General features: G+C 42.0%; 2 protein-coding genes and 1 pseudogene across 2 annotated transcripts; all 3 read right to left on the bottom strand.

The window, feature by feature from the left end:
• Positions 1–9038: 9038 nt before the first annotated feature.
• LOC121740805 (probable LRR receptor-like serine/threonine-protein kinase At4g31250) lies at positions 9039–11783 on the bottom strand. Its single transcript, XM_042133433.1, has 3 exons — positions 10985–11783; positions 9877–10434; positions 9039–9795 (listed from the first exon to the last, which is right to left on the bottom strand). The coding sequence occupies exons 1-3, from the start codon at positions 11625–11627 to the stop codon at positions 9119–9121; spliced, it is 1878 nt and encodes a 625-aa protein (XP_041989367.1). The 5' UTR covers positions 11628–11783; the 3' UTR covers positions 9039–9118.
• Positions 11784–13243: 1460 nt separating this feature from the next.
• On the bottom strand, positions 13244–15175 carry LOC121741635 (annotated as a pseudogene).
• LOC121811045 (COP9 signalosome complex subunit 5a-like) lies at positions 15085–18057 on the bottom strand. Its single transcript, XM_042211807.1, has 6 exons — positions 17610–18057; positions 16815–17096; positions 16574–16721; positions 16384–16466; positions 15493–15570; positions 15085–15351 (listed from the first exon to the last, which is right to left on the bottom strand). Exons 1-6 carry the CDS (start codon positions 18015–18017, stop codon positions 15262–15264), a joined length of 1089 nt encoding a protein of 362 aa, XP_042067741.1. The 5' UTR covers positions 18018–18057; the 3' UTR covers positions 15085–15261.
• Between the last annotated feature and the right edge of the window lie 930 nt (positions 18058–18987).

The following is an 18987-nucleotide window of genomic DNA, read 5'->3' as shown; positions in this document are numbered from 1 at the left end:
CCGGAAATGTCAAGACGAGAACGCCCTGAAGTTCGTAGAGGAGTTGTGATTATGAGTGAGCAAGATCAGCGGATGCTTCGTGAAGAGACTCTTCGCCGCCGAGGTGCTAGAACTTCCCGGACTCAGGGAAGGGGCGGTAGGTCGATCAGAGCATCTCGTCGACCTGCTTATTCTTCAACTGTTCGGAACACCCGAACTCAGCATCATGAGGATTTTTTGGATAGGTGGCTCAACTTTAGCAACCGTGGACAGTAGAATAGTCCTTTGTAATGGTGTAACGCCTTCTCGTAGGGCAGCGAAATTGTATGCCGAACAAGACTTAATAAATGAAATTTTTTCATTTCGCTTCTATCACTGCGTATTTACAGTTCAACGATTTTTTATTCCATTTATTGTACTCGTCCGCGGTCTTATGAAGAAAACTCTTCTTTGGCCGGACTCGTCCTCAGTCTTATGAAGAAAACTCTTCTTTGACCGGACTCGTCTTCGGTCTTATGAAGAAAACTCTTCTTTGACCGGACTCGTCTTCGGTCTTATGAAGTAAATTCTTCTTTGACCGGACTCGTCCTTGGTCTTATGAAGTAAACTCTTCTTTGACCGGACTCGTCCTTGGTCTTATGAAGTAAACTCTTCTTTGACCGGACTTAGTTTGTGTCCTTATTTGGCGAGTTTTATCGCTTGGATTGGACTTTCCCTTTGTGTCCTAATTTGGCGAGTTTTATCGCTTGGATTGGACTTTCCTTTTGTGTCCTAATTTGGCGAGTTTTATCGCTTGGATTGGACTTTCCCTTTGTGTCCTAATTTGGCGAGTTTTATCGCTTGGATTGGACTTTCCTTTTGTGTCCTAATTTGGCGAGTTTTATCGCTTGGATTGGACTTTCCCTGGTTGACCGAAGTGGTTTTCGGCTTATTGCAGTCCGTTTCAGACGAACTGCTTGTTTCTTAAGCTGAATTGTGGTCTTGTATCTTCCTTAGAAGCTTGGACTCACAATTGTCTTTAACACATGATCTAAAAAGGGGATCAGCCTTTAAAGATCAATATACCTCAGTAATATTTGTAAGAGACAAAACGCACATAGAGACTAAACGCACATAAAGACAAATAAAAAAGACGAAAAAGATTTTAAACTTTTATAAAACGACCAGCATAAAGGACAAATAGAAACATGAAAGCACATATCCCTAGGACCGAACTAGATACAAGACTGACCGGACCTTGTCTCTTACAAATGGAACTTCTTGAGGTTGGAAATATGCCATGTTCGGGGTACTTGTTCTCCTGACATGTGAGTCAATTTATAAGACCCTTTTCCCAGGACTTCTGACACCCGATACGGACCTTCCCATGTGGGTTCAAGTTTGCCCAGCTTTTCTGCTCGGCTTACTTCATTGTTTCTCAATACGAGATCTCCCACTTGAAACTGCAGCTTTTTCACCCTTTGGTTATAATACCGGGTTACTTGCTCCTTGTACTTGGCTGCTTTTATGCAGGCCAGTTCTCTTCTTTCTTCGGCAAGATCTAGTTCGGCTCTCAGTCCGTCATCATTCCGTTCTGTTGAGAAATTGAGTGTTCGGGGGCTGGGTATGCCGATCTCAACCGGAATTACGGCTTCAGTGCCGTACACTAGACTGTACGGAGTTTCACCGTTGGAGGTTTTTGGTGTAGTTCGGTAAGACCATAGGACTTGAGGAAGATTTTCTACCCATTGTCCTTTGGCTTGTTCTAACCGAGCTTTTAATCCTTTCACCAAAATACGGTTTGTTACTTCCGTCTGTCCGTTTGCTTGTGGGTGAGAGACCGAAGTGAACCGCTGTTGAATATTCAACTCTTGGCACCAATTCTTGAATGTCTTGTCGGTGAACTGAGTCCCATTATCCGAAATGAGGATATGGGGTATGCCAAATCGGCAAACTATGTTCTTCCAAACAAAATCCAATGCCTTCGAGCTCGTTATCGTAGCTAATGGTTCAGCCTCCACCCACTTTGTGAAGTAGTCCACGGCAACGATCAAGAATTTCATTTGCCGAGGAGCTTGTGGTAGTGGTCCTACTATGTCTATGCCCCATTGCATAAAAGGCCAAGGGCTTTGCATAGCACATAGATCGGTCTGCGGCATCCTTGGGATATTTGCATGGATTTGGCACTTCGTACATTTCTTAACGAGCTGTACTGCTTCTTGTACCAAAGTTGGCCAATAATATCCCCATCTGAGAACTTTTTTAGCTAAAGCTCTAGCTCCGATGTGGCTGCCGCACGATCCTTCATGAACTTCTCTAAGGATGTAGTCCGTCTCTTCTGGTCCTACACATCGCAATAACGGTTGAAGGTAGGACTTTCTATATAGGACTCCTTCATGAAGTTCATACCGAAGTGCTCGGCATGTGATTTTCCGAGCTTCTCTCTTATCCTCGGGCAGTTGTCCTTGATCTAGATACTTTGATATTGGCGTCATCCAGTTCGGCGAGCTGGTTACTGAAAGTACCTCAGCATCATCAATGCTTCTGTGCGGTAATTCCTCCACATTTGAGCTCGGATATGAGGCTAACTTGCTTAAAGTATCTGCTCGGCCATTTTCCGCTCTGGGAATGCGGATTATCCGAAAATAAGAGAAACTTCGGCTAATGCTTTGCGCTTTGTCCAAGTATTTTTTCATCCTTTCATCTCGGGCTTCACTTGTACCCAACATGTGATTCACTATGACTTGTGAATCACAATGGATTTTGAGAGATTTGATAAATAGACTTTGCGCTAACCGAAGTCTGGCAAGAAGGGCTTCGTATTCGGCTTCGTTATTAGTGGTTGGGAATAAGAACCGAAGTGAATAAGTTACCTCGTGTCCGTCGGGAGCGATAAGTAGAATACCAGCTCCACTTCCCGTCTTATTCGAAGCTCCATCTACGAATCCAATCCAACAGTCCGGCGGCTCTACTTCGGGTTCCTGGGGCTGTGTTGGTTCATCATTGGTAGGGCTTTTCTGTTCGGCAATAATAGGGATTGCTTGATCGAACTTTGCCTCTACCAGAAAATCTGCCAAGGCTTGTCCCTTGATGGCTTTCCGAGGTAGATATTCTATTGAATGTTCTCCCAACTCTATGGCCCACTTGGCAATTCTGCCTGATGCTTCAGGCTTAGTCAAAACTTGCCGAAGTGGAAGATCGGTTAAGACGCATACCTTGTGAGCATAGAAATATGGCCGCAGTCTCCTTGCTGCATTTACTAATGCCAGAGCAATTTTTTCCAGAGGTTGATACCTTGTTTCGGGACCTCTTAATGCTCGGCTTGTAAAGTAGATAGGACGCTGCTTTAGGACTTCTTCTCGTACAAGTACCGCGCTAATGGTTTGATCTGATGCCGCTAAATATAAGAATATCACTTCGGCATCTGTTGGAGCAGAGAGAATAGGGAGTTCGGCTAAATAACTTTTGAGTTCGTCAAAAGCCTTTTTCTGTTCGGCTCCCCACTCAAACTTTGGTGCCTTCTTCAAAACCTTGAAGAACGGCAGTTGCTTTTCGGCTGCTTGGGAAAGGAATCTATTCAGTGCGGCTAGACATCCAGTTAGCCTTTGCACATCATGTATGGACTTCGGCATTGCCATGTTCTGAACAACTTGAACCTTTAGGGGATTTGCCTTGAGTCCGTCCTTTGAAACCCAACAACCCAGAAACTTTCCCGAATCTACCAAAAAGGTACATTTTTGGGGATTGAGTTTGAGGTTGGCTTTTTTGAGCACGTCGAGAGTTGATTTGAGATTGTCTTCGTAATCCGAAGTGCTTCTACTTTTAACAACTATGTCGTCAACATAGACTTCAACCTCTTTTCCGATCAGGTGCCGAAATAGCTTGTCTACCATCCTTTGATATGTGGCTCCGGCATTCTTTAAACCGAATGGCATCTTTTTATAAGCAAAAATGCCGAAGTCAGTAATGAAAGCCGTTTTTGAAGCATCATTCTCATCCATTAAAACTTGGTGGTATCCTTTATACAAATCAAGAAAACAGAAAATTTCGAAGCCTATCAAAGCTTCTACTTTTTTATCTATGTTCGGAAGGGGGTAGCAATCTTTAGGACAGTGCTTATTTAGATCGGTAAAATCTATGCACATCCGCCATCCTCCTTCTTTTTTCTTGATCATCACAGGATTGGCCACCCAAGAAGGATATTTTACTTCGAATAATACATCCGCTTTCAGTAATTGGCGGACTTCGTCATGGATGACTTGATTTCTTTCTGCCGCAAAGAGTCTTTGCTTCTGTTTTATAGGCCGGACTGAAGGATCAATATTTAACCGATGTGTAATTACCTCGGAAGACACTCCGGTCATGTCCAACGGAGACCACGCAAAGACATCTTTGTACTCTTTGAGGAGCTGGATGGTCTTTTCCCGGAGCAGAGGTGTTCCCGCGAAACCGATCTTGACCGTTCTGGATGGATCATCTTCGTATAACTGAACTGTCATCGAGTTCGGCTCCGGTGTGACTTCGGTCATTTCTCCTGCCTCTGACTCCGGCTGCTGTGATTGCTATGCTTGATGGTGCCGATCTGATTGCTCGGCACTTTTAAGCGCAATCTGCAAACATTCTTTTGCTCTCTTTTGATCACCTCGGATGACTGCAATCCCTCCTTTAGTGGGGATCTTGATTGTGAGGTGATAAGTAGAGCAAATGGCCCGAACTGTGTTGAGCCAGTCTCTTCCCAGGATGATGTTATACGGGGACCGAGCTTTTACCACAAAAAACTCGATCATCGTACTGGAGCTAGTAGGCGCTCTTCCCACCGTAATCGGAAGGCTGATAGTACCTTCAGGGCGGGTGTCTTCCTGGGCGAAACTTTTCAGAGGAAGTGGGGCCGGACTGAGCCGAGCTGGATCCACTTCCAGTTTATCAAAACATTCTTTAAAAAGAATGCTAACCGACGCTCCTGTATCCACAAACACTCTGTGGATCAGTTTGTTTGCCACTCCGGCTTGAATGACAATCGCGTCTTGATGAGGAGAAATGGCCGGGACGGGATCTGCATCTGAAAACGTGATTACTTCCTCCTCCTTCAGCCTTTTATGCATAGGCTCCTCTCGATTGACGCCTCTGCGTTCTGCTTTTAGAGACGACTTAGTCTTCCCGGCTGGGAGAGCGTCAATAGTCTGGATTACTCCGTCATATTGCGGCTCGTCATCGTCTTCGGGATCCTGTTGCCTTTTAGGATCCTGAGGAGCGCAGTTCGCACCTCTCTGTTTCTTATTCTTCTTCGGCAGCTTGCTTTGGTATTTCTTTAACGTCCCTGCTTTCACAAGAACATCAATACCTGCTGCCAAATTTCGGCACTCCTCGGTGTCGTGACCGTGGTCTTGATGGTAGGAGCAGTACGTATCCTGACTTCGGCGCGTGGCTGATTTCGTCATCCGCTTTGGTTTTTCGAACATATCAGAATGCAGTTCGAAAATTTCCGCTCTCGACTTGTTCAATGGTACGAACTGAGCGGGCGGTTTCTCAAGATCGAGACGTGGTCCCAATCTGCCTTGTACCGGTGCCCTTTGAATTCTTTCAAAAGGAGTCCGGCGAGGAAGCCCCTGATCGCTATGATCGGGCTTCTTTTGTCTCCTCTGGATGAGCTGTCTAAAGACCGTTTTCGACGGTCTGCCTCATCGGCACGAGAAAACTGGTCCGCAATGTCCCACATCTCTTGAGCTGTTTGCGGACTGCACTCAACGAGCTTTCTGTAGAGAGCTCCGGGCAGAATTCCATTTTGGAATGCCGAAATGACAAGTAGATCATTGAGATCATCTACTTGTAGGCATTCCTTGTGGAATCTCGTCATGAAGTCGCTAATTTTTTCATCGCGACCTTGACGTATAGAAAGCAGCTGAGCCGAAGTGATTCGGGCTTCCGCTTTCTGGAAGAATCTCCTGTGAAAAGCATCCATTAGATCTCTGTAAGATCTAATGCTCCCTTGAGGGAGGCTGTCAAACCACCTTCTTGCGTTCCCGATAAGCAGCTCGGGAAACAGCTTACACATGTGAACCTCATTGAGACCTTGGTTCGCCATATTATACTGATAGCGTCCCAGGAAATCATGAGGATCCACTAACCCGTCATAAGTCATTGACGGAGTTCGGTAATTCTGTGGCAATGGAGTTCGGGTGATATCATCCGAAAATGGAGTCTTCAGCGCTCCATACATGGCGAATCCGACATCTCTTCGGTATGGTGGAGATGGAGTTCTCCTGTGATTTCGGTACCGAGGAGGAGAAGGAACATGTCGGTGGTGAGGATTCTTTCTCCTGGAAGATACGACACTACTGCGGTAGTGACTTTCATGTCTGGAGGGGGAGGGAGAATCCGCCGTTTGCTTCTCCGGCTTCTGGCTCTTTTGCAGGAATGTTAAGAACTCATCCTGCTTCTCAGCCAAGAACGACTTGACAGCCTCATTCAAAGCGAGCTGCTGGGGAGGCTCGGTGCGATGACTTTTGGAGTGGTTTGTTCTTTCACCGTGAGAACTGGAGGCAGATTTCTCCCGAGGCTGTTTTCCGGGCCTACGGGCTGGACTAGCTTCCTCACGTTCATCACGGACGGAAGTATGGGTATTATGTGATCTGGTATGCATTTTTTGGTGGAAGAGGATCAAAAACTCGCTTTTATCACAGTTTTGGTTCTCTGTTTCCCACAGACGGCGCCAGTGATGATGTGGCGAATTTTTGATGGGAATAAATACAAGTAATAAATGATCACAACACGGAAAATTACGTGGTTCGATTTACTGAGGTAAATCTACGTCCACGGGAAGAAAAGAGGGCAAATTTGTATTGCTTGGTCTCCTTACAGATTACAATACTGATTTGCTACAAGATTCAGGATCTAGAGAGCTTAACCCTCGTCTATCTGATCTAAGTTCTATTTATACACTCGAACTAAGATCGTGGCTTGCAGCCCTGGTAGTGGGGTTGATAACTGCTTAATACCACTAAATAGATCGTGGGTGTAATGGAGGTAGTGGGGTTGATTACATGGGTCCACTATCTCCTTGTTCGGTCGAATACTGAGACCGAACTGCTGAACTTTGCCGATCAGCTTTTGCCGATCTGAGAGTTGAGCTCGATTGGTCGGCTTTTACCGAGCTATAGGCTGTGACCGAACTCTTTGGTTGTGCCGAACTGATACTACCGAGCTATAGGCTGTGACCGAACTCTTTGGTTGTGCCGAACTGATACTCTTTCTTGGGTTTTGGGCTGCTGGGCCGTCACTGCTATTGGGCTCGCAATTAGGGTTTAGTTGCTTAGTTCGTATCCCATCAAAAAGTTTATGTAGTACAAAAAATTAACAAAATATATATCATGTAGGAGTTATTAGAAAGTAGCCCAAACACATAAATGAATAAGCTAAAATAATATCCAAAGGTATTAAATATAAAGTTTATTATTTGATAAGAAAGAAAAAGTTTTGTTGCAAATATACGTAAGTTTTGTTGCAACAAATTGAACAAAAAGGAAAAGTTTTGTTGCAACAGTAATTTTCTGTTATCTATTGCCGCCAATTAAATTAATAAACATAACCCCATGAAATCTTTTTGTTGGTAGCGTGATCGGTCAATATTCGATTTCTTCGATGATTTCTACATAAATATATTTTTAAATATTTAATTATTTATTTTTGTTATATTTAATATATCTATTGTGATTCGAATTATTTCGAATTTATTGATTATATGAAAAGTGTCTTATTAATTGAGTGGGTTTATTCTATACTTATTTACAAGCAACTAATGACTATGAATTTAATTTAATGCATAATGTAGTTAAAGAATATTTACAAAGTTCATCGATTTGCTTTTTAGATAAATGGATGCGCACCACCTAATGAATTAAATAGCATACGCATTCTAAATTTTGTCTTTATTAAATTTCTGATTATGTACGTGTTGTAGGAAAAACTAGATATTTTCGTGGTCAAAATGTCAGTTCATTTAAGTTGGATATATGAAAGCAACTAGTTCCTGAGTTTGTTACACATTCGTCAAATATTACTCTAAAATATAATACTATGTCAACCAATTAATTTTGCTGAGCATAAAAAATCTAGTAAAATTAGAATAATATCTTGATTTATTCGGACATATATAATTTTCTGTACATTTCTATTTTTATTTTGCTACACCAAGATTTGGATGTATAATTATATGGTATACTAGTCGGTAGTTAATACTCACGTTTTAGTATATTAATTCAAGTTTATCAACGGCAATATAAATCTAAGCTAGTTCGGCCTAATAATTAGGGTAGGTAGAATGAAGACCCTTTCTACTTAGAGATACAATTGCAAATTTAGCAAATGGAACTTGTGAGATTGAACACAGAGAAGAAGGTCGTCGACGGCGCCAGAGATAGAGACAACGCAATGGTTGTTATCACTTGTAATCGATGGTGGGTGAGGAGCAAATATGAACATCAACCCTTATGGTTAGGGCGGAGCTACCGCATTGTGAGATCAACAGCAACTCCAAAGGCCGAATTTAATGGAGTTTTATTATGGGCCAACGGTGGGATCGATCGATATATATCCCTGACTCCAGTTGGATCCATCATTGTATAGAGATGTAGGGATTAACCAGTTTTTTCATTTTTTGATGTGCAATCTTTATAAGTTTATTCATGTTTTATAGGAGTATTCAACTCTATTTATTTATTATCATTGGAGAAACTCATTACTTAAAAATAAAAGGAGAGGCCTATATTACTAAATGATTGTGGGCTGTGGTAACTCTGGCCCAAACTACATTAATAAATTTATTGTGTGCAAATAAATAAACTATATACCCAAATGGATCAATTCATTTCATTATCACTCTTTGCTACTTTCTACAACAAACTACTCCGTACTAAACTTTGTGAAGAAAATTTTGAATCCATAATCTTGTTATTTCTTTCAATATTGGCGAACTCATTTAACGATATTTTCATCTTTGTTTTTTCTTCATGTATCAAATAAACCAACCAACCCTATTAAATAACTAAAATCATCCTCATTTTATTCTCCAAAACTAAAAAACATACAAAAAAAACCTTTGTTTCCATATTAAAAAAATAAAATTTTGTTTGGATACACCAAATAGCCCGAAAAAGAATGCTCTTCAACTTGCTTTAGAAAACGAGAAATCATCATCAGTGACGGCTCTAGACGCGGACGAGTAGCCCTCGCCCTCGCTCGCGTACGACGAGTAATCCTCATCGCCCTCCCGCTCCTTCAACTCCTCGATCCTCGCGGCCGCCTCGTCCATCCCCCACCTCTTATCCACACTCGGCTCGCAACAACACATCCCGATCTTCAGCAGCCTCAGCATCTGCCCCTCGCAGCTCCTCCCGAGCCCCATCTCCTTGTCGAACACCTCCCCCGTCCACTCCTCCCTCACCACCGAGTTCACCCACGTCGCCAGGTCCGCCCCCGGCCCCCTCCCGCTCCTCAGGTAGTTGGCCGGGAACCGCCCCGTCAGCACCTCCAGTATCAGGATCCCCAGGCTCCACACGTCCGTCTTCCGCGTCACCCTGTCGCTCTGCATCGACTCGGGCGACTTGTGGGCCACCATGAACTCCCGCGCGTGGTCCCTGTTGATCACAGGGGTCAGCGCGTAGTCCGAGACTACCGCCTCGAACGCGCCGTCCAGCAGCACGTTCGAGGACTTCAGGTGGCCGTGGGGGAGCGCGAGCGACGGGAACTCTGCATACAGATGCGCGAGCCCCCTCGCCACGCCCTTCACGATTCTCAACCGGGTCGGCCAGTCCAAACCGGGCTGGTCCGGTTTTCTTTTTCCTGTTTTAATAAAACAGAGTAAGTAAAATATACAAAATTTAAATAACCAAACCAAATCGAAATAAAATCACCTTCACGTACCGTGAAGGTGGCTTGCCAAGCTGCCATTTTCGACGAAATCACTGATAAGAAGCTTCTCCTCTTTATTATAATAGAAAGCCACCAACGGAAGCAGATTCGGGTGCGTCACCCGCCCTAATTTCTTCATATGGTAATAAAAATCCTCTTTTCCGACATTAGACATCTGTTTGAACCTTCTCACAACGTAAGGTTTTCCGGTGAGAAGCAGAGCTTTGTAAGAAGATCCGAAGCTTCCGCTTCCCAAAACCTCCGCGGCGGCTTTCAGCAGGTCTTCGAGCTCGAATCTCTCTCTGCCGCTTCTCACGAATTGAATCTTCCCTTGATCCTCTGTTTTGTTGTGAATTGCATTGATATTCTCTGTTTTTGTAGCTTCGTTTTTGAATTGGTTCACTGATTTCTGGTATCTCAGCGGCCGTGTTCGCCGGCGGCGCCACAGGAGGAGGAGGATGGAGATCAAGGCGATGGCGGCGGCCGCGGATGCGGCGGCGATGAACGCGGTTTTCCTGTACCATATCTTGGGGCATGGAGAGAGGGGATGGCCGCATAGGCCGAGGTTGCCTGTTTGGTGACAGACAAGGTTAGGAGGGTTGAAGCCCCCATTAAATAAATTTTAAAAATTGACAACATAAAAACATGATTAAACCCCTCCAAAAATACTAATACTAGTTGTTGTAAGCACATAATCAACTATTGTAAGTTTATGATGCATGATTGAATAAGTTGACCTCTATTGCATTATTTCCTACTTCAACGTGCATCCCATTTCACTTAAATATTCCCTCCTCACTTTACAACCATTTCTTGCTACACCATGCAACTTTCATAAAAATGATGCAAAGCACATTTACAACACAGATCTATACTATCCACGTGTCATATAAGTTGGTAAGATAATGTTCCACATACCCCCAAATTGGAAAAACTATTTAAATTTTAAAAAATTACATAATTCAGATAAAATCATAGATAAGTTATGGGAAGCCACCAAATGGTCAAAATCCTAAAAATTGCCATGTGGTGCACCCTTATTGGCTATTCATACGCCCTGTGTGGACCGCTCCGCCGTCCGCACAGAGCCCTAGAATTGAAAAAAAAAAGGAAAAATTACCAGAAAACATGCTTGCATCCTCATAGCTGAGGACGTCGGGGATGGCGCCGCGAAGCCTATTATTCGAAAAATTCGCAAGCAAACCCTCCTGCCAAAAATCCGGAATCTTCCCTTCAAACTGATTATTCTGAAACGAGAGATTCGACAACTGCTGCACCCTTATCAAACTACTCGGAATCTTCCCCACGAAGCCATTGTTTGCCAAATGCACCTCTTTCAGCGCCGTCATCCCATTGAAGGCCTTGTCGGGGATCGAGCCGCTGAAGTTGTTGTGGCTGAGGAACAGGCGCCTGAGCCGTGTCAGCTTGTTTATATCGGCCGGGAAGGGGCCGGAGAAGCTGTTGTTGGCGAGGCTGAGGCTGAAGAGGTTGAGGGGGGCGAGGACGGGGGCGTTGATGGGGCCGGAGAGGCTCATGCTCTCGAGCTGGAGGCCGGAGATGTGGCCGTCTCTGCAGAGGACGGCGGTCCAGTTGGAGAAGTTGCCGACGCAGAGGGGCGGCGGGATGGTGTCCCAGTTAAGGGTTTGGGTGTTGGTGAGGTTTGTGATGAAGTCGAAGAGGATGCTTATGTCGGAGGAGGAGGCGGTGAGGGAGAGGAGGAGGAGGATGGAGAGGGAGAGATTGGTTGTGGGAGACATGATCATGTTTGGAAGCTAGTTTGGAACTATGTTTTTTGTTGCATCAGTTTTTTTTGAGGTTGTTTGTTGTAATGAAGGAGGATTGTTGGAGATGAAGGATATAGGGGAAGTGGGGTGGTGGGGATTGACAAAGTCGGCAGAAATGGTGGATGATTAGCTGTTGTTGATCTTGGCCGGCTTGTGTGGTTTTTTCTTTATGTGATGTGTTTATTTTTTATATGGTTTGAATTGGTAAGAGTGTGTGTATTTTTCATTGTAAAGAGTGTTTGCGTTGATTAGTTGTCATCATCTTTATGCATGTACTATGTTGTGATACCATATTTTATTGAGAGAGCATCCACAATGGTGCGGATGTCCCGGCGGACATCCCAAAAACACCTTCTGCCACGTCATAAGCACTTCTCACTGCACTGCCACGTCATAAGGATATCTCACTGCACAGTGGCGGACATCTCTAAGGACATCCCGACGGACTTCCCACAATAATAAAATAATAATAATAATAAAATAATCGGGACGTCCGCGCGGAAGTTCGTGGAGTCTACGCAATGGCGGACGTCCGCAAGGACGTCGCGGCGGACGTCTAGGGAACGCCGCGGAACTCCGATGTCCGCAGCGGACGTCCGTATCCGCGTCACCGCTGCACAATGGCGGACGTCCCGCGCGAAACTCCGGCACGCAGGCCGGACGTCCGCCGGGATGGGCGCCATTGTGGATGCTCAGTATATATATTAGTGATGCGCATGATTTGTTAATGAAATATGTTGTGAAGTGGAAATAGTACTACTATTGTAGATTATGCAGAATAAAACAAGATTGAAGTGTAAATATATGATACCTATTATTTCATGAGAGACATTTGTCATATTTGCCGATGATTCCAACTCTAATGTTGGAGCTTTACTTTTAGCCCTCTTCATGAACAGTGAAGAGATGGAAAACCCAAGAAATATAATGGTACGTATGGACATCCACAACGCTGACCACTGAGAAGTTGAATTTACTTTATTAGTGACGTACGTTTGAACACTAAGAAAACATCATCTATATGTGTGTATTGACCAAGCGGTAGAGTGGTTGAACCCGGACGAAAGATCACAGGTTTAGTCTACTCTTTTAAAATTTATGTTTATTTATCCATTCATAAAAAAAACTCACCTACACTATTCATAAGTTCTTATTTTTCTTTCTTTTTTTTCTTAATTACATATTCCAAAATACTACGCATAAACATCATAAAACTTGATACTTAGGCACATTGTTATTCACAAAACTACAAAATTCATATTTTAGAATAATCTTGAAATTTCATTCTCTTCTCAACCACACTCAAGGATGATTTGTGCCACAAGTCGAACTAAGCAAAAGAATTCCATTCCAAATTAGTACTATATATATAGTACACAACAAAATCAGCCTTGAACCATCCCAAACAATCCAAATCAAGATACATTCCCAACGTAAAATCCTATATTTACTCACTAATCACTCTTTTACTTACAAATACGTGCAAAGTGTGTCTAACTGGGATGTAATAAATGAAACTCACATATATAGTTATGATTTTGAAAATTGTAAAATTTAGTTGATAAACATTTTAATGGATTGAGAGTTTGAATCACTTGTCGCAATTTTAAAAATAGTGACTATAAATGTAATTTAGTACTACTACCAATCTAAAAAAAAAGTTCTCTACAAAAATTCTAAACATGTCCAAATTCAACTGTAATACTAACCAAAATGTCTTCTCTAATAAAAAAAAATATAGGCATCCTTGTTTGGTTGTAAGTTTTTTGTATCAAACCAGAGGCATGAGCCTTAAATCACCCCTCAATCTTCTTTCTTCCGACCCTCCTTGAGCCGCTGTAAAAATTCCTCTACCTTCTTCACGAAAACCTTATCCGACTCATCAGCGTGCTCCTTTTCCGATGCCCAACATAGTATACCATCTTCTTGCAAAATGCCTTTGTCGTACAGATGACGCAAAATCTTGGGAAATAGATATGCATATTCTGGTGTAGACTCTTAACACATTTCTTCAAACTTCAGCAATACCTCAATCTCTTCATCTAAGCTTCGCAGGTAATACTTCAAAAGCTTTCCCCAAATTTCAATTCATATGCAGAATTACCATGTGGGGTGTCCACGGCATACTTCATCATCGCGTAGAACAACGCGCTGGCACAATGAGTAGAATCCAGATCGTACGACAACCTCAGCGACGTAATTATTGATATTATACGGTCTTCTTCTACATCTTCATGTGTAGTCCATAGAAAAGTTGCCTCGACCTCCTTTTCAAAAGGGGCATAATCATCTCCACCATTATCAGATTCATCACCAGAATCGAGTCCCACCTCTCCTGAAGTACTCTCCGCGTTTGATATATCCAGTTCATCAGTGGCAGATTTGATCATTTCAACAGAAATTGGTGCCATTGATTGCCTCCATTCTTCTTCACCAACTGACCAGATAAAACCAGCCCCACCAACCTCAGATGCAGCCTGAATTTGCGAATCAGATACCGATGTGATTTCTACGTTCCCACTACTATAACCAGCATATAAATATTCAAGCTCTTCATCACTGTCTGAGTCTTGTCTGACAGGCTGTTGGAGTAGAGAAACCTTTAAAGTAAGCAGGCACAACAAAATCTTGCCCAATTACGACATTGAAAGATAATACGGCGCCAGCTTCAAGAACCATTCCAGACCTCATGGTCACCCCATCACACACTATTGCATGCTTTAATCTACAGCCATCCTCAATCTTCACCTTATTCCAGATGTAGCATCCATCAATTGAAACATTTGATCCAATTACACAGTTTTCACCACTTCCAATAATAGTGAAAGGGTCAATTTTGGCATTCTGAAAAAACCTAGCTTCAGCAGGAGAAGGCCAAATCTGTATTATATCTTTACTGATAGTGTCATAGCTCCTGTAGTTCTCCACCCTTGCAGCATAACTTGAATGAATTTCATGGGTGAAAATTTTGTAACCCATAAGATCATCAGCAAGTAATTCCTGGACAAGACGGCGTAAATGGTGGTAGTCAAAATTGTCCTTGAAAAGACTCAGAACCACTGGAGAACATATGTCAATATAGCAGTCCTGCTTATCATTGAGAAGAGGAGCCAGAGTCGTATCAGACTTTGAAGTATCATAATATAAGAGCTCTTTTTGAATCCTTATGTTTGAGCTGCATGAATAACTATGATTATTGATTACATATATATGTTACAAAATCTTGGGCTCGGGTTATAGAAGAAAATAAATTGTGGATTTGATGAAATTATAGGGGGCTAATATTCTCTAAAAAACAATAGGATGGGTTATATTGTTTTCATTATCATAATTATAATAATGCCTTATTTTACAGCTTCTATAATCAATTATACGTACAACTGAAAGCACCATAAGAAGCCCAAGTGTGAGACCAAATTCCTTTTTAGAAAGCCAATGAAACAAGAAACTCAGCAAATATATATCACTAATTTTTGAGAAGCAATAATAAGAGAGATAGTACTACATTATCAACACTCCAATGCCATCTTTAGACAAATCTAGCTGTGGCTACCCTGCAGAACAAGTGAAAGGTCCACGCACAGAAAAATATGATAGGTCATTCGCCAATGGCTCAGGATTCGACCATGGGTTCAGGACTGGATGACTCTGGTTGAGATCCATGGGAGCGGTTTACTGAGTTAAAGAGAATATCCTTGATGACCTGGAATACGACATAGACGATGATAAGTCCCAGATAAAATCTATTTTGGATCCAAATTAGAATTTGTGTTCATGAAATATAAGGATGCTATTCACTACGAGAGGCAATCCGATGGCTGAGAAGAGCCGGGGTTGCACATACCTGTGACATCAATCCGTGAACCTGCTCTACAGTTATCTTGGCACTGTCGCGAGTTATCTTGCTGAGTTGAGATTCTTCCTGCAAGCGAGACGAAGATAGAGCCACTTTTAAGAAATATTGTGACCCAAGAAGCATCCCATGTTCGGTTTATATAATAATAGCCCCTATCTTGGATAAGAAAAATAAGAGATATCTGTAGACAGGAGTAAAGCATTCATCCTGAATAAGTCGTTATCAAGCTCGTAGATCTCCATTTTGAATTGAGAGGTTACATTGTTAAAAAGGGACTATTCAATTGTTAATAAGCATATTGACAACTGAAATTGGATGCGTAAAAGATTTGAAGCTTGAATTTCATTTTATTTGAATTAATCAAATGAGACCCAGTGGCATTGAGTTAGCAATACAAGTCAGCATCCTCTGTTCCTCCAAGATTTCAACTTTGACAAAAAGCTTAGAACATACGGTTGTTGACAAAAGGAAAGTTGATAGTGACTAAGATAGTCTTCGCTCAATCATGAAAGAATGAAGACCATAACTCCAATTAGTTAAGTAGATTGAGCTAGCATTCTAAGGCTATGATAATTCATTCCAATTTGTCTCCTTACAGACACATTTACAAAGAACAAAAAAATCCAGAGAGCTTGTGTTGGAAAAAGTCAATAGCATTCGTGAAACAGGTTGAATATGCACTCTTCTACTTAATTATGTGCTAACACCCCACCATATGATGAATATCAGCCTATATAGATCATGCAAGTCCTAAAGAAAAGGTTTGGGAATGAATTATGTGAAATGAAGATGAGGTGTTTTATAAGGCAAAAGGACCACAGAAACAGTATGAAACAACATACTTCTACTATGACTATGATTCATGAGAATAGTACTGACCTCCTTCTTCCTTTGGGGAGCTGATAACAAGGTTCCATAGCGCGAATGAGACAGATGATTATCAGCTTGCTCTATTTTCTCAGCTGCATGATATCAGAAGCACAAGTTAATAGCATAAACATCTTGTATGTCCTAAATCCAGGCAATGACAAAAATGATACTAGTAGAAAGGTTTAGTATAAAAATTTACCCAAGTCGGAGATTTGACCAGCAACATAGTCTCCATTACCCAGCAAAGGAGAAGAAGAAAGGGTGTTTACCCAATACTTATTCCATAGTAGATCCAAGAGATGGCAATCAAGAGAAGACTTGAAATATGTGACATCCAATGCATAGTACTGCAAAAACAAAACTTGGTTAGCAGACCTGATTCTGCTTAATGAGCTCCTAAAACAAGACAACACTGTGTCCAGACACTAATGTATTTTCACCTGTTTACAGTGCACACCAAAGTCTTCAATTTTATTCAAGGGGATCGTTTGATACTCAGAGACCGGCTCATCTGGGGGTTTGTACCCTTCTGGATATGTCCTGAATGCACCGATATCTACTTTTCCAGCAGAAATCGTCCTTGTAGGATCAATAACAACAGCAAGAAAGGGCTCCTGGTATTGCTGGTTTAGCATTTGTGTGGTGACATCGATACCGGAAAGCCAACATCCATAACCAGGATGAGAGTGATACCATCCTACCACATTCTCTGGCCTACCAGCCTTTTCCCCAAAACACAATTAAATTAAATGAATGTCAGACAAAACAAGGTGAGAAAGGACCCCCAAGGAATGTGCAGCAAGTGAATGAAAGAAACATAGGCAGAAATGGATGATCGACATAATTAACACACACACATCTTCAACTTATTAAACACCAACCAGCAACTTAAGTTAATACCATAGGTTTATTCATCATGTGAATAATTTCGGGCCAATCACACAACACAAATTTTACTCCACGTTATGATAGATAAGATAATACTACTACTACACTCACAATATGCTTAACTTTTTAAATATAGCCACAGCCACAGCCACATCACTTAAAGTTTCTCAAATTCCAACTATTGAAACAGCCAAAATAATCATCACGATAAACTCACTAAATCGATCAAAATCCGTCAATAAACTCAAAACAAAAAACAAAAAACAAAAATCAACCAAAATAATAGCGAAAACAACAATAACTGAACAACCTAAACAAATTGAAGGCATTGAGCTAACAAAACAGACCTCCTTCGTGGTCTGCGAATACTCAACCATATACTCATAGGCATCCGCCTGCGCATTAACCCTAGTCTCGGTGCCCTCCACGGGGAGGGCAAAAGCGTCCATGACAATAATGGCGTCGCCGTCGGTCTTCCCCTGCATAAGCCCCATGACCTCAATCGTGCCGCCGGAGCGCGCGTGTACGACCATCTTGAGGAGAGCTAGGGCGGAGATCTTCACGCGCTTGAAGTAGTGTGGGTCGTTCGCCCACGGCTTCTCCTGCTGGAACTTCGCCTGCGCCGCCGCGTCGAAATGGAAGATCGCGTCGGAGGAGGAATCAGCGGCGTCGGACGCCGCGGAGACGATGTTGTTCTCCAATTCCCAAGTTTGGCGCGCGATTGCGGAGGAGGAGGAAGGGGAAAAGGGATCCATAGCTGAAGGTTTGCGTGAGAAAATGATTAACTGAGACGGCTCTTTCTGGAAAATCGTGTTTATATACAGTCCCCCAAAATTCTCATTAGATTGATTGTCGCTAAATATTTTGATTAAACGAATTAAATCTTAATCAATTTATTTGTTTGTAGAGTATAAGTACAATTTTAGTAGTGACAATGTTGTGTTTTTATATGTTCTTTTGTTGAATAAAATTGGAAACAAAAGTTGGGATCATGCACGTATGTAAAAGCATATCGATAACCGTCATGGCTCAACGAAAAAACATCTTGTCGTTGCCAATGTGTTTTTTTAAGAGAGAACCTTAATTTCTATACTAACTAAAAATTAACTGCCGCAAATAATATCGTTTACGAAAGAGTTGATCACCATAATAGTCTCTATGATAGTAAAACATCATTCCAACTACTAAAGTTAATAGTCGCAAATAATGTCGTTTACAAAAGAAGTTCACCATAATAGTCTTTATGATGGTAAAACAACATTCGACCGGATACCGTTGTAAAGACTATTATTGATTATTTAAAAAATAGAATTGTTACCTTGTCAATGTACACAATTAACATAGGAAAAACAACTTCATTTCGATACTTGGATTGAAAAAATAATACTCCCTCTGTCCCAAGATAAGCGACTCACATTCCTTTTGGGACGTCCCAAGATAAGTGAGTCATTTCCTTTTTTTGGTATTCTCTCTCTTACTTTTTCTTTCTACTTTATTAACACTCTTAATTTATTCATTTTCCACTTTACTAAATACTAACAAAACTCAATTTCCTTAAATCTCGTGCTGAAAAATTTGTGCTCACTTATCTTGGAACGGAGGGAGTAGTATAAAAATATGAAAATTCCACATTTAAGAAAAATCTATGCTCTCTCTACGATGGACATTAGAACTATCCAGTGCTGATTCTTATCATGACCTTTCAGAGAATAAAAGGGATTTTTT

The sequence above is a fragment of the Salvia splendens genome, chromosome 7 (genome assembly GCF_004379255.2).
Source record: "Salvia splendens isolate huo1 chromosome 7, SspV2, whole genome shotgun sequence".
In the NCBI taxonomy this organism is placed as follows: domain Eukaryota; kingdom Viridiplantae; phylum Streptophyta; class Magnoliopsida; order Lamiales; family Lamiaceae; genus Salvia; species Salvia splendens.
The sequence above is the reverse complement of the archived record's forward strand: the minus strand, read 5'-3'. Positions and strand labels throughout refer to the sequence as shown.